This window comes from Panicum virgatum, chromosome 2K (genome assembly GCF_016808335.1).
Source record: "Panicum virgatum strain AP13 chromosome 2K, P.virgatum_v5, whole genome shotgun sequence".
NCBI classification, from domain to species: domain Eukaryota; kingdom Viridiplantae; phylum Streptophyta; class Magnoliopsida; order Poales; family Poaceae; genus Panicum; species Panicum virgatum.
The window spans coordinates 46482712-46498599 of NC_053137.1; the positions used below are offsets into that span (position 1 = coordinate 46482712).

General features: G+C 46.4%; 1 protein-coding gene across 2 annotated transcripts; it reads left to right on the forward strand.

The window, feature by feature from the left end:
- The first annotated feature begins 7679 nt into the window (after nt 1-7679).
- Nucleotides 7680-12299, forward strand: LOC120679680 (adrenodoxin-like protein 1, mitochondrial). 2 transcript variants are annotated; one of them, XM_039961335.1, is made up of 7 exons: nt 7680-7861; nt 8966-9030; nt 9493-9560; nt 11252-11358; nt 11622-11671; nt 11749-11831; nt 11902-12299. In XM_039961335.1, exons 1-7 carry the CDS (start codon nt 7807-7809, stop codon nt 12014-12016), a joined length of 543 nt encoding a protein of 180 aa, XP_039817269.1. In that variant the 5' UTR covers nt 7680-7806; the 3' UTR covers nt 12017-12299. The 2 variants fall into 2 exon arrangements, with proteins under 2 accessions (XP_039817269.1, XP_039817271.1); XM_039961337.1 differs by having other exon boundaries at nt 8966-9021.
- The last annotated feature ends 3589 nt before the right edge of the window (nt 12300-15888 follow it).

A 15888-nucleotide genomic window follows, 5' to 3' on the forward strand; every position in this document is an offset into this window, starting at 1 on the left:
TGATAGAGTTCTAAGAACGATACGATAACCATCTAAAACATAGGGAGATCATGCAATGCAAGCATTGAATAATGACGCAACCATATCAAGAAGCATATATCCGATAGCTCAGAACATACTTCAAGCAGATATCAGTAACCATAGTCTAATTCTATTACAAACAACCAAATATTACAAGAGAGAGCTAGAGATGAACTCATACCAGATTCTCGAGCAGATCCGGCGACTCGAAAACTCCTAGACTTCTCCTAAACTCCACTAAGCCTAAAGACTATGCAAGAAGTGCAAGAGAGGGGAGGAAGTGTGGTGTGTGTGCGTGTTATAATCTCTACCCCCTTGTATTTATAGCAGGGAGCCACGGGGTGAGACCCTTGCAACCGATCTAGGGGACCTATGAGGAGGCGCCACGTGGCCTGGATGAGGCGGTGGGGCCCACGGGCCAAGTAGGTCGACCTGGTAGGTCGGTCGGCCTGCCCGGGCCACCAACCGCCCTCAACTTCTTCTGGCAGGCTGTCCTGGGCCTCCTTGTCTGGTCCACGTTGGCGTTGGCCTGTCTTGGCTTGTCTGGATTGGGTTCTTACTCCACTTTTGGTCCATCTGAGCCTGAATCGGCGCTCTGATAATTTCTGTGATTTTATGTCATGCTAAAGTGTGCTTGTAACCTGCATATTAGCTCCAAATCACAATTTGCATTTTCTAGAAGGTAAAGTGTGGTTTAGAGACTTTATTGGATAAAGATGTGTGTAAGAAATGCATACTCTCATGATTTTCTGATCAAGTTGACGCCTAGAAATGATCGTTAGTGAGCGTCAACACTAAGCGAATAGTTTCAATTCCGCATAAGTTTCGGTTAGCCGGCGCGATTACTTTTAGAAAGGATTATTCATCCCCCCTGTAGTCCGTCATCTCGACCCTACAAGCGTGCAACACCCATCCGCCCATGCATGCTGATTAAAGAAGGGGAAAGCTAAATCTCACTCAAAATTTTTTCTTCCCCATCTACACCTTCTTCTCCAACTCCCACAAGGTTAGGGTTCGGGTTAGGATTCCGGGTTGCTGGGGGGCGCTGCTCACCACCGGCCTTAGAAGGAGGACCGGCGGCAGCAGGGCGGCCCGGCTGTGGTGGTAGGCACGGGGGCGGCGACGCTGGCTCGGGCGGCGGAGGATGGCGCGGTTGGGCGGGGCTGGGGCGGCGGCGGCGGCGGCAGGAGGCGGCGGCGGGAGGCGGCTGTGGGAGGGACCTGTGCGGCGGCGGGAGGGGCCTGCATGGCGGCCCGCGCCTGGGGGTGGCGGCGGGGCTAGGCAGCGGGTTGGGCAGCGGGTGGCATGGAAGGGGAGAAGCTGAAGGTAGAAGATGAAGGAAGGTAGAAGATGGAGAGGTGGTCCAAAAAATTGAGTGAGAAGAGGGGATATTTTACTCAAGTGAGGGATAGACACTCCCAGGAAGAAACAAAGAGAATTATTAGCGGTGCTCACCCATGTTTAAGTTGTAGGTCATCTCGTATCTGGCGTGCTCGCGGAGCCGAAGTGCACGCAGGAGGGCGCCGCCGGCCTAGGCTCGAAGTGAATGACGCGTAGGAGGGCGCCGGAAGCTTGGCACGGAGGCCTATGATGATGGATGCTGGCCGCACGCCTCTGGATAGAGGGGTTCTCTTCACCCCAGTGCTCGATGGAGGAAGAAGGGCGCCGGTAGCCTGGGCTATACGAAGGAGATAAGCACGTCTCTCTCTTGCCTTCTCCGTGCGCTGGCTTCGGGTGGATTCTCCTCCGCTCGTCAAGGCGAGCAAGAGGTGCATGGCATCAGCATCTCCGATGAAGATCGGCTGGGGGCGCGCCTCGCCCTTGGATAACAGATGGCGAGCTTGATGGCGGCCAGTGATCTAACGATGTGTTGAAGTACAGTGAGCTTGACGTCCGCCGATCTCTCGACTCTGGTGTGGTCGCGCCGCATACGTGACTTCGGCGGTGATGGACGAGCACGCCCTCCTCCCTGGCTTCTCCGCTCGTCAAGGCGAGCAGGAGGTGCACGGCGTGGAGAGATGGGCTGGGGGCACGCCTCGTCCCCTCGGCTCCTTCAGCCGCCGGCTGCTTCCGTGGAGGCAAAAGGAAGCCTCTTGCCCCAGGGGCACACGGGCCTTTATATAAGTCGAGGTTAGGTTAACGTGCAGCCCCAGCCAGGCTCTCTCATCCGGCGTCGCCGGCTTTCAGTTGAGAGAATTCTGCAGTCCTTATCCGCTCTGCGTGCAGAACGGAAGATAACGTCGTGACCATCCAGACTCACTGCACCGTGGGCCTCAGACCAAGAATACCCTCCAGCACACATGCGTGAGAAGCCAAGAGAATTAGGATGAGGCACGCGGACTTGAGGGCTTCCCTTACCAAGGTGAACAAGTTCCACATAAGGAACATAACCAATTGAGCTATTGCCATTCTTTGTCGCATCTCAACAGCTCTGCTTTTCAATTGCAAATGACATCAAACCAAACAAAAGGCATGTACCTTTATTTTTATTGTCTTTCTGAATTCTAGCTCCTAATGTTTTCATTGGACCCTCACTTATACGTACAATGTTGCATCATATTCAGAAAATTATGGGTCTGAAAAACCTCATAGTTATGCAGTTAGTGGTAGCATTTCCAAATTCTAGTGATCGCTTGCATGCATATATCAAGTTCAATTAACATATTCAACTGCTGGCTGATTTTAGCCCCAAATAGCTGGTTCCTGTGACAAATATTCTAAAAGTGTAGAACTGTGTCGTGATGCAGTCATGTAGAAGTGCGTGATGCATGTTGGCTTGGTGCCTCCGTGGACAATGACAACATGCCCATTCACTTTCGCTTTGTACTTCCACGCAGATTTCAGGTGTTCAAAATGCTGCCGCGCGCGCGTTCTTTTCCCTACTACGGAGTACAGTAACACATAAGCAAGCATTCTTCTGCAACAACGTAACGTTGTTCAGCATGGGCTGCAAATTGTACCAGCAGACGGGCCGGGGTTTCTGTTCTCTGCTGGTAACATGAAAGCCGGGCGTTGTAACACCTACCTCTGGAGCCGGGGTGGTCGTGAAGTGCATCTAGGCCGATAGGTGCTAATGGTAAGTTTCGGTGATCAATGACAACCGTATGCGACTAACGTGTGTTTTGAAGGAAAAATCAATGATTGGTTTAGTCTCATATGAAATATGAAAAGAGACCTTTCAATTCGAAACAATCATGCGTGCCAAGAACTCAATTTCAAAGATTAAGGACTTTTCTAGTCTCAAGTGTCACAAGGAGATGAAGGACACTTGATTTAGTTAGGTTTTATAGTTTCTAGTTCTTGACCGTACTATTAAGAGGGGTTTTTGAGTTAGTAGCTTGACCAAAATTGAGTTGGCCTTAGAAATCTTGCACACTCGTTCAAATACAGCTCAAGGTAGTCAAAAGCAGTCAACAAAATACTTGGAAGAAGAAAAAATCGAAGTAGCAATCAACTCCAAGGCAATTCAGCTGAAAATGAAGAAAAACAATAGCGCCGGTTTAACCGATGCATCATCATCGGTGCATCCGATGTTTGGCGGAAGAATCGATGCCCTGTCGGTCTATCTCTTTTGGATGCAAGCAGAAATCAAGTCAACATACTTTATAGCACCGGTTGAACCGATGGTCCCAAACTAAGCACCGGTGTAATAGATGTACTTTGTTCCAGATAGCTTGTTTGGTGGACTTCAACTCGCTTTGAGCACCGGTTGATCCGACGCTTCAGAAACAACCATGGGTGCATTGGATGTACTATGTTACAGAGAGCTTGTTTGAGTGGATCAGAGAACTTCTTTAGCACCGGTTGAACCGATGCCCCTTTGAAACATGCACCGGTGCAATGACGCAAGCCTGGATACTGTGTCAGAATTCCCAACGGCTACTATTTGGACACAGAGAGACCGGTTGAACCGACGCCATCAACTTCAACATCATCGGTTCTTCCGATGGTCACGATTTTTCTGCAGAGAACTTCCAACGGCTATGTGACCCTCTCCACTCTATATAAGGGCACCCCCTGACTCATTTATGATGCCTTTGACACATTGAATACCTGAGGCCACCCTTGAGAAGAGAAGAGAGTGCTTTGAGCCATGAAATGAAGATCTAGAGCTTGATTGTGTTTCAACTTTGAAGAATTCAACCTTTTCAAGTGTAGCAAGTGTGCTTGAGCTAGGGCCAACTGAGTGTAGATCAAGTGAAAGCTTAGGAGCTTGTTACTCTTGGTGTTTGACGGCACCTAGACGGTCTTGGTGATCGGGAGGTTCTTGGTGAGCTCTTAGAGTTTGTGGGAGCCCCAAGACGTGAAGCTTGTACACGGTGTGAAGCTCGCCGTTCCGGAGATAGAGAATGAGCATTCTTAGTGATCACTTGCTCTTTGGTGAAGCAAGAGAGCAATACCTTTGTGTGGGTGCTCTAACGTGGATTAGAGGGGAGCGTCAACTCCTCGATACCACGGGAAAAAATTCGGTTGCCTCGTGATCTTTGTATTTACATTCAAGCAATTAATTTCTTTTGTTGTGATCTTGCTCTTAATTGCTTGGTGTTTGACTAGGACGATCGCGTGATAGTTTGATGTTTTGACTAGAACTTATAATTGCTAGTGTGGTTTTTCCTAGGCAAGATAAGCATGTTAGTGTGTTATCCTACTTAAGGATCCCTTACTAGTATGCTATAGCCAATAAGTTTTAAATTTGTAGATTGGACAATACTAGTCTAGGTTACGGACTTGTTAGAAATTTGAAAAAAGTTCCAATTCAACCCCCCTTCTTGAACCTCGATCCGATCAGGTCGTCGACTTTCTCGGAGTAGGGGGCGGTGTAGCCCCGGTGGCTGCTGTTCTTGCGCAGCGCCATCTTCTCCACCATGGGCTGCTGGAAGAAGCTCCGGCTCTCGGCAAACACCCGCTCCAGCAGGCCGCGGTCGACCCCATGGTTGATCACGTAGAAGAAGCCGTACTCCACGCACGCCTGCCATGCATGTGCAGATGTGCTGCTGATCAGGCGATACCATACATGATACATATACAAATACAATACAAGAGAAGAAATCTCGACGAAGGAGATCGAAGTCCAGAAGCTGGCCGGGGCTCAGACCTGGCGGTGGCGGATGGACCTTGCGGCGGCGCGGTGGTCGGGGGACGCGAGGTCCACCACGGGGAGGTCCGCCACGGGGGCGGGCGGCGGCGGCCATTGATATGCTCCTGACCTGTCCGCCCGCCGTCTTTCTATCTATGTGATCGAGGTGGCGCTACTGCTTGCTTCAGATCACCTTGATCTGATTGTTGCTCTGGCCGGGCGAATTTATGTATGTATAGCACGTCTACGCGACGGGTTCTCGTTTTGGCCCGACGCCCGTCACGTCGTCCGCGCGCGCGCGGCTGGGAGTGAGAGGTACTACGGCACCAGCTCGTGTGCTCCACGCGTGGGGACTGGACAAGTGCGCACGCGGCCCACGCTGATCTCGATACCGAGAAACACCGGGCGCCGGCCGTCTTCCGATCCCGGGCATGTCTACGACGCGCTGCTGGTAGGTCGTCCTCTGTTCACGGCCGGCCTCTTGCCGCACCGGTAAAGCTAGCTGACATGAGAACCACCTGCTTCAACCTCACGATTGAAGTAAGTATATATCCATGTTGGCTAGCTGTTGCAAACATTTCCAGAACCGCAAGACACGCACAGCGAATGTGGACGTACGCGAGTATATGTAGCAAATAAATTGAGTAAGGCACCGCCCTTATCTGCTCGTCGCCGGATCAAAACTGAATAACTGATGTCTACGCAACCGTTTTTCGTATCTGCGCGCAAGTTGCTGCTGCTGACGCAATTCTTTTAAATTATAATCTTTAGAACAAAACAAACAACATGGGGACGTAGCTCATATGGTAGAGCGCTCGCTTCGCATGCTAGAGGCAGGGGGTTCGATTCCCCCGCGTCTCCAGCGAATTCTTTCTTTTTGTCTTCTCACTGTCTTCTTCATACATAAGAAACATAAGAATAAGATGTCCATGTTCACCAATCACCAATTGGACACATAAAATTGCTCTAAATGGTCATGGATTCTTTCAGACGTGGTGAAATCGGTTTGCAGTTGTGGACGTCATGGATTCTTTCACCGCCATCGCTGGTGACTGCCATGGCGGCGGCCGACGCCCCTCTGCTGGCCACTGGGGCTTGATACGGCCTCTCCCTCGCCAGATCCGGCGTTACCCGGACCGGATTCACCGCTTCGCCACGGGCTGCCACCTCCGCCTAGGTTGGTGCGGTCTACCGGTGTTGGGGCTCGTGGCTGCACCACCGCAGCCATCGCTCGCTCCTGGGGGACGCGATATGCTCTAGGGTGTGCCGGCGGGGGCTTGGGCGGCCGGGGCCCATGGCCGCGGTGCCGCTACCATCAACCTGCCCGGCTAGCCATCATCTCACCGACGTTGCCTCCGATGGTGCTCACTCCTCGTGGAGGCTGGTTGCTGGCCGCCCCTTACTAGTGGCTGAAGCCTGGCTCTCAGGGGTGGCGGTGTTTTCTCGACCTTCGGCTAAGGAGGGAAAGAGGTGCGGCGAAGCGGTGGGTTTGCTCGCGGACCAATGACAATGATGCCCTCGGACATTGGTTATCTTCTTGAACGCGTCATTCTTTGCCCATCCTCCCTTCTCTCTGGTGAGCTTTTCGGGTGGAAGTCTTGACCTTTTTTTCATAGGACGACGATGGCGTCTGTGGCGTCACTCCCTCCCTGGAGGTGTCATCTTGGAAGCTTTGCTGGTGGTGGTCGTCTAGTCTCTTCGGAGAGTTTTTGCTTCTGCGCCTGCCTTCACTCATTTCGGCTACAGCGTTTGGGTTGTATTGGTCATCATCGGGAGGATGCTTTGCTGCCTTGGTGGGTGGATGCTTTGCGACCTCTTTGCACACTTGGCGTTGTAGTATCTTTTAGCAGGTTTAATTTGTGGTCATGTCTAGGTTTGCGGGGTCAAATGTGTATTCCCCGTTTTTCTTGTTGTTCCTATTTGTTGCTTGGATCGCCTGCCAGTTCTTTGGTGTGGCCCTGTTCCGTCTTAATAGCCTCTGCCTATTAAGGTCTGTAATGGTCGTTTTGCTTCACTCTTAATTAAAGTCAGGCACATTTGTGAAAAGAAATCGATTTGCATTTTTTTTAGAAAATCCGGTTAGTATTCATAATATTTTATAAAGTTTACATTCCAAGATTGTTGAATTTCTTTTATATCCTTCGGTTTTCATAAAATCCAACAGTGCAAATTTTTATTTTTCTAAATTAATGTGGTAATTTCTAGACTTTCTCGACGAAGGTTATCTATATATTATTTATCTATATCTATTATCTTCATACAATAATATTAAAAGAAATCACAACGTTCGTCGAGAAAGTCTAAAAATTTTCACGTTAATTAAAAAATGTGTACATCAGATTTCATAAAGGTGGAGCGGTATAAAAAAAAAATCAAGAGTCCATGTATTCGGCGAAATCGGTTTGCAGTGCTGTTTTTTTTAGGTTGGCCGGGAAACTTATTGGGCCTTCGAGGCTCCACTTAGTAGTAACACAACTGGCCCTAACCCCGCGGCTCCCTACAAGCCCGGTTTGTACCAATTGGGCTCTCCAGCGCCCCGTGCCAGCCCATTGCGACCCGCCGGCCACCCTTCGCATCGTCTCTTCCCAAACACGCCGGCGCCTCTCGCCCTCTCCTCCACCGGCCGGCATCGGGCGCCGCTAATCCACCCAATCCCCCGTGCGAAGCCCGCTCGCTGCTGCCGCCGCGTCTTCTCCGGCGGGAGCCAGATGCTGTCGAGGCTCTCCCGCGCCGGCCTCCGGGCCCTGAGCCGGGCGAGACCAGGTTCGTGATCCACCTCTAGCCTCGGTCCTCCTCGCACCGATCCCGTTCGCCCTTCTGCTGCTGCTGCTGCGTGTCTCCCCCTTCAGCGCGCGGTGAGGCTTTCCGATGTGCGTGCCTGCGCTGTTCACGAGCTGCTCAGCCGGAGACTGCCGCGTGGTTTTCGCTGACTATAAGGTCTGGCGCGCTCGTCGATTAGCTTTCGGATGTGCTCGCTGGCGCTATGGCCTATGGATTTCGGATTCGATTCGTTTGGTGCAAAGCTCACCAAGCTTCAAGTAGGTGTATGTGCGGATAGGATCTGTCTGTGGTTGGACGCTTTTAGTTTGGAAGCAACCTACGGCGAACTGCTGGGCTGCTGCTGTTTAACAGCCAACCATAGCTCTGATTTGTGTGATACGGTGGCTGGCATTAGGTGGTGCATTTCGTTTTCCTATTTTACTTCTTCCTGTGGAACTGATAGTTGTACTTATGGCAGGGATTTTGGGGGTGATTTCTGTGCTAGAGTGCCTGGTGATTCATTATCGTTTGAATTGATATTGTCTCAGTGCTTCCTTTGTTTTTTATGGTAAATAATGGGGCCCTACATTCCATCAGATAACCTTTGGGTTAACTCATATAATTTGAACATTTTGACATAGTAGCACCTTTGAATTTATGTTTGGATGCTGCATTTTCATTTTGGATTGAGTGTTGTTAACTACATGCATCTTTGATCTGGTGTCTAGTAAGTAACTGGGATTCTCTTTACAATGCTATAAAGGGTGTATAGATATGGATTAGCTTTCTCCTGGTGTGTAGTAACTAGTAAGTAACTGGTATTCTCTTTACAATAGTATAATGGGTTTATTTGACCATGTGTTTGGACTAGCATTCTCTTGCAAAAGTTTATTAGGATTTTTATTTTGGATTTTATGTAAGTTAAATATACTTCCTCAAAAGAAGAAATAGGAAAGCACTTCCCATCACATTTTTTGTTTTCAAATTAGTGGCTGAAGTAAAATTCAACAGTATTTTTCTTTCATATTGGCGCATGTGTTTGAGAAGTCACATGTTCAACATTTGCTTCATATGGCCTGCCTAAATTCTTCTGACCTTACGTACCAGGTACAAATTCGGGTACTTCAAAGAGCCACGAAGTAGAGACCATTAGCGCTTATATGGTCTGTGCGGTTAGTTGTATTTCTTTTATAGCTCTTAATCTCCTTTATTGTTATAGAGTTTGTACCTCTGTTTTCACTATGGAATTTACTTCATTAGAAGTTTTCTTTACTGTCTGGAATTATGAAATTGTGTGCATTTGTTTCTTTTATAGCTCTTAATCCCCTTTATTGTTATACAGTTTGTACCTCTGTTTTCACTACAGAATTTACTTCGTCAGAAGTTTTCTTTACTGTCGGGAATTATGAAATTGTGTGCATTTGTTGCCAACATATGCTAGATATGCCCATTGCATCTATAATTTGTGCTAACATGGTCCCCGAACTCCTGAACTTGTTTCTTCATTCAAAATGTCAGATAAACCCTGTCAGATTATGTGTATATGAAGATGAATTAGAATTATTTCTACATGCTCTAATGATCTACATCAGATGCCAACAGCAAATAATAACAACAAATGAAAATTCTTTCAGGGGAGGAAACTCTTCTCTTCTACCACAAACGCTACAGCCGGTGACAGTAATAACAAAGCAGAAGCTAAGTGAGTTTTTTCACTTCCTCCTTAACTGCTGTTGGATGTATTTCTTGCTTTCAAACAAGTATCCTTAATTCTATATATCAGCTTGCCCCTAAAAGAAACATTAATTATGCAGTGATGACAAACCAGTGTTTGATTGCCCCTAATCCCTGATGTCAATGTTTAATGCCTATCCATTAGGACCATTACAATCGTATTTCAGATGATGATTGAATGGATGAAATAGACCACTATGGATCTAGGTTTGTGGCCTGCTTTGGTGCATACATATCCCGATTAAGTACATTGTCAATGTGAGTGTAGCCCATCTTCCTTTAACACTGAAGGCAACCCTCTAGAGTCCCGATTAAGTACATTGTCAATGGAGTGTATCCCATCTTCCTTTAACACTGAAGGCAACCCTCTATCCCGATTAAGTACATTGTCAATGTGAGTGTAGCCCATCTTCCTTTAACACTGAAAACCACTCCATCTTCACTGAATACTTGATCCTTCGAACACCAACCAGTAGCCCTCTGTCTGAGTGTACTTCATAAATGTATGGAATTCAAGGTTTTTAAAGCGGTAAGGCGAGGCGAGACGACTGACTACCGCCTTACGCTTAAAGCGACTAAAGCGTAAGGCGAGGCGACGCCTTACCAATAGACAAAACAGTAGGATAGAGCAGTAGGATTAAGAAAAAAAGAAAAGAAAAAGGAAGAAAAGAAAGAAGCAGGAGTAATAAATGGGCCGGCCCAGGATAGAGGCAGCCCATGTGGCCCATCTCCCTCTCCTGGCACATTAAAACCTAGCCCTTTGTCTCATGAGACCTGCGCCGCCGTTCTGTCTCTGTCGCACGCGCGCGACCTGCGGGAAGGTGGATGGAGCTGGGGGCCGGCGTCCAGTCGATTTGGCGGCTGGAGGTCTCCAGGAGCTTCAATCCAGCAGCGCACGGCGGGAATCGCCACGGAGATGTAGGGCGGCGCGTCCCTGCGCCTGGATTTGGCGCGCGGCGCCGGCGGGAATCCTCGATTGGAGCTGTGGCGGCTGCTATGGCGGGACCGGCGGCGGTATCCTCTCCCTCTCTTTCCCCCTCCCGGTCTTACCTCTCCCCCTCCCGCTCTTTCTTCCGGCGCTGCAGGCAGAAAGCGCGATTCTTCCCATCGCCCGCGCCCTGTCTTTCGCGCGCGCCGATTCGCCCACGAGGCAGCGTGCAAGGCGTCTGCCGCGCCCGCCTTCCCGATGCCCAGACGCCCAGCGCGCAAGGCGTTCGCCTTCCCCGTTAAAGCGGACGCCATACGCACGGATGGCTAAGCGACGGAGACGCCCCAGAATTTTTTCCGCCTGGACGCCTAGGCGACGCCTTAAAAACCTTGGAATTTATTCCTCTTGATGCTAGCCATAATCTTTTTTTTCTGAGATTCTGGATAAGATGGTATATGTGAATTGCTGAGATATCTAAATTTCGAAGAAAAGTTTGTGGCAGTTTTACAAATCTATACAAGGTATTCATTTAGGATCTGTTCATCTGTTGGCTTCACTTTGCTTCTTAATTATTTTTTTATGCCTACCATCTTAATTACATGTTCCATCGTCTAGTTACTAACATAAACTCAAAGGTCATGACTTGTTACCCTCTTCTAATGACTCACATATACTTTTGAGTTACCTTAACAATTGCACTTCAGTGCCGATGACTAGTCTCTACTTTGCAGAATATCTGTGACTTTTGTCGATAAGGATGGTGAGGAAAAGCTTGTTAAAGTTCCTCTTGGAATGTCAATGCTAGAGGCTGCTCATGAGAATGACATAGAACTTGAAGGTTCTTCGCAATGCTGCTTTTAAAAGCTTTATTCATTTTGTTTTTAGTTTTAGTGCATAATGAGTACCCTTACATTCAGCTTGGTTTACATTTTCCTTTTCTGTTGAATTTTGCTTTAGATACCTTAGCATGCTTCCTTTTCATCCATCTATTAACATTTTCTTTTTCCTGTAAAGCTGTTTCAGGTTTTACAAACAAAAAAAATGTAAATACCTAGCACATGTGATTTAGTCTGAAATGCCTGTTTTGTCCTTGTTTACCAGGAGCATGTGAAGGCTCTCTTGCATGTTCAACATGCCATGTGATTGTAATGGTATGTCAATCTATACACAAGGCTTTTATGAGTTGAGACAAGTATATGTTTAGTTTGATATGAAAGGCTCTATTCAGGATGTAAACTACTACAACAAAATGGAAGATCCTGTGGATGAAGAAAATGATATGCTGGACCTTGCTTTTGGGCTCACTGAGACGTATGTGTATTTTCTTTCTGAGTCCTATAAAACTACTTATTTTAGTTGAACTTACTCTATCTCGTATCAGATCTCGCCTTGGCTGCCAAGTAATTGCAAGCCCTGAGCTTGATGGCATACGTTTGGCACTGCCATCAGCAACCAGAAATTTCGCTGTTGATGGGTATGTTGCGAAATCACACTGACTGACGGAGAGCATTAAGATCATGAAAGTCGCATGTTGGAATTGGGTACCTGCTCAGTTTAACAGAATAAGAGAATCAAATAATTTTTTTCTTATGCTTTTCTTGTCATATCTTCAATTCTGAAATTCATATTAACCTGGTCTCCTTCTCTAATTTTGGTGAGATGGAAAATCCGTCAATTTACTATTTCAGTAACTTTTTTAGTTGACAGAAGTCATACATTAATGATCATACTGTTGAGTATATAGAATGCCAAATGCTTGAAAGCATCATCTTTTATTGACTACAAGTTATTCTGTTCTTATGCAACGACAAAATCATACAAAGAGGCAGCTAGGGTTATGAAGTGTGTATATTAGCTAACCATGCACAATTGCTTTCCAAAAAGAATGTGTTGTCACCCATCATCCAAGAAATTCTGGAAAGAGCAGTGACTTATTCATTCTTGTGTTGAATTACTAAAAACACTTTCTGTTGAACATATCCAATTAAAGATAAGTGCATTGTCTCATTGAGTAGTTTGCTGACTTGTATTTTCATAGAATATTAGAATAGAAACATGACCCACAATTTGAAGTCATTCGATGACACTTTTCTATGGCTTTCATTAAGTGACCTAATGTGTTTCCTACACACAGATGTGAGTATGTACAAGTGGAAAGAACTCTTACTAACAAAACCTGCTATATGTATTCCTATGAACCACTAAGATTGGTGCTGCTTTTGACTGCTTTGTTCTTTCTGCAAAATACGTGGTTCTTTCTATATCCTTTAGCTCAAAGTCTTTTCTTTCTATGTGCCTTTGGGATGTCTTATACTACTAAAATATGAATAATAGGAGTGCATATATGAAATGTTATTTTCTGAATAGACATGCCTTTATGGAAAGAAAGCATCCACCTGAAACTGACATGTTCTTTGGTTGCCAATTGTGATCGTTGTTGAACCAAAGATCACATCTGAATAAACAAATACAATAACCGAGTTCAGTTCTCTATTGCCTGAGAATGATGGCTGCCCTGGAGGCCCTACTGCCTTACTGGCGGGGTTGCTCCTTGTGGCGGTTTTCACTTGGGAAAATATCAGTTCGAGTTGTCTGTTCTATAAGTGATACTATTTCATTCTTAGGTGCTGTCACTTGAGTTATCACCTACCCGCTGAAGTCTCTTTTCCTGGCGCTAAACTGTTGATGTCATATTTTGCAACTCTTTGGCTGCTTTTGAGCCTTCCTTTTCATCTTTCTGAATAATGTCCTATGGTCAGTGTTTGTGATGTTGACATCCCAAGATTTTGCCATCCATCTGAACAGAGTGCCGCTATGCTAATTTCATCTGAATATTAGTCATGGTGGCAAGTGGAAACCGTGGATGTGGACAATATTGGTGGCATGTTTGCTTTTCTTTTCTTTTCTTAAGTACTAGTTGATTCTAGTGATGCCTTGTTATGTACTTCAAGTGCTGTTCTTTGGCGCAGACGCACAGTTGAGTTGATCAGCTGCTGTTCTGCCTCTGATTATGTCGATCTCTTCTAGAAGCAAATCTTTGTACAAAATGTTTTAACTTTTCGGGGGTTCAGAGAATCACAAGGTTTCTATGAATTTTGTTCAAGTGCCTTGTCATGACCCTGAATCCAGGTATTCATACGCCTGAAAATTGTGGGGTTTTCTGACTGTTTTCTTTTTCTTTTTTTCCTTTTTTTTTTGGGTGGGTGGGGGGCGGGGCACCTGTTGCAGGGTGGCAAAGGGGTTTAAAATTTGGTCTAGATAATCTAAGGACCGGGCTTTAAAAGGGTTAGACTTTAATCTTATATAATTTTGAGTTAAAAAATTTAAGGGCCATGTTGAATGGTGAAGAGACCACTAGGGTCTTGAACTCTTGATCCGTTACCACCTTGTTGCACGAGCTGGTTTCATGGATCCTGCTTCATCGCATTAAAAAGTTGGTCGGACAGGGGAACTACCGTTTGCATACTTTCCCGTAGACTCCAACGTCTGTTAACTTTCACCATGATGTGATCCGAGAAATACCATTTAGAGACGTTGCGTCGCTGCGCTTAAGTGAAGAGTTACTCTCAGTTTGATCTGCCAAGCCATTATGGTGGCCGGCAAGAGATGCCGATACTGTGCCGGACTGCCAGCGACTTGGCCAAGAAGGGTACTGACAAGTTTAAAAAGTTTTCCTTGTGGATACGCCTGGGACTCCGTCGCGCGCAATGACAAGCGGCATGTGTCATACGTAGTTCTCCAGACTCAACTAATGCACTGAAGACCAGGGTTCACGTTGCCGACAGGTTCGGTCAAACCAGCGCGGTCCAGTAGCGGTTTACCAGACCAGTTTGACCGAAAACCGGTGGAAACCAGTCAAATTCAAAATCGTATGTTCAACTGGTTCCGACCGGCTTATCGGTCGGTTTGACCGGTTTACCGGTCGGTTTGACGGGTAAGCGGTCAAATTCAATTTTTTTCTTTTTTGGTTTAAATTCAAATGCCCGCAAAGTATACTAAATAAATATTTGTATAACATATTTTAGCCTAAATGAACCCTCCAACCATCTTTTGTACTACTTTTACATTGTATTGTATATTTTTGTATGCACGTTTTTTTGTTTAACTTTAAATCTCCGTAAACTATACTAAATGAATGAATTTTTGAGAAAATTTGACACCATTAGATTCGTCGCACCTTGAAGTATTTTTAGGAATTTTTTGTGAATTTTTCATTTTTTTTGAATTCAAATTTTAATTTTGAATTTGGGCCGGTTTGATACCGGCCCAAACCAGAACCGGGGCGGACCGGTTTGACCGCCGGACCGGTTCCCAACGGTTTTGTGAACCCTGCTGAAGACTCGTCTCTCCGGGCATGGAAATTTTGTGCTTTTACTTGATGTGTCGATCGTCTGGTACCATCCACACGCGTTGCATCGACTCTGGTTGCACGCTTGCACCCTCTCCAGTTATCTGACTGGGAGTCCTGTTTCAGATGGTCCTTGAACGGTCACAATCTGAGAATGTCTGCCAAAACACCTGCTAGGGCACTGCACGGCTGTTCATCCATCAGCAACATCTGAAGCATCGCTTACTGTTGATGCGTAGAAGCACACATCATCGGGAGGTCTGCCGGTTTCCATCTGTCTGATGTAACTGTCTCACGATGCTACTATCAGATGGTAAAAAAATCGAAACACGCTTCCCTGTTTACCCACTTCTCTGTAGACGAAAATTTGGTTTGAAAAGGATGCGTGACCTGTGATTTGTTAATGATGGCGGCGTCTGCGCTGCGCGCGATTGATCCCTTTGAAATTGAGACCTTGACCGTATTTCCGTGATTGCATTTTGGAGTCTTAATGCGATGATCCCTTTGAAAACAAGCGAAAATTAAAGGTCACCATGTCGTCGCAGTCCGTAGCCGTCGGCCGTGGAAGTCTTGAATATTGACTTTTTTGTTGGTTTATCTTAAGTAGCTTTTGCAGTCGATTACCTACCCCGTGAGTGAGCCTGTGAAAGCGAATTGTTTTGTCCTGCTGGTTTTGTGACGGATATCGGTTTTTCATTATTCATAAAAGATAAAAGATGATATCAAGAGATGTAGTTCTAGAGACTGGGTGTGCAGAGTCACAGTTTACAAAAAGGTTAATCAATCTTAATGTAAGATGACTCCCGTTTGAATCCAATCAGATTGCGAAACGTTTATTTGTAGCTTTGAATTGTGAGAAGCTGGATTGTAAAAGACGGCATGTGGGTCTCCTTTGCATTGCTTTTTGAACAGCTTCACCAACGGCTTCATTTGAAGCTGTACCTAAGAGGTATTTTGCAAACAGCTTCATGCATAGCCATGCCAAACCGGACCTAGCTTTTAAAAGATGGATTCCACACA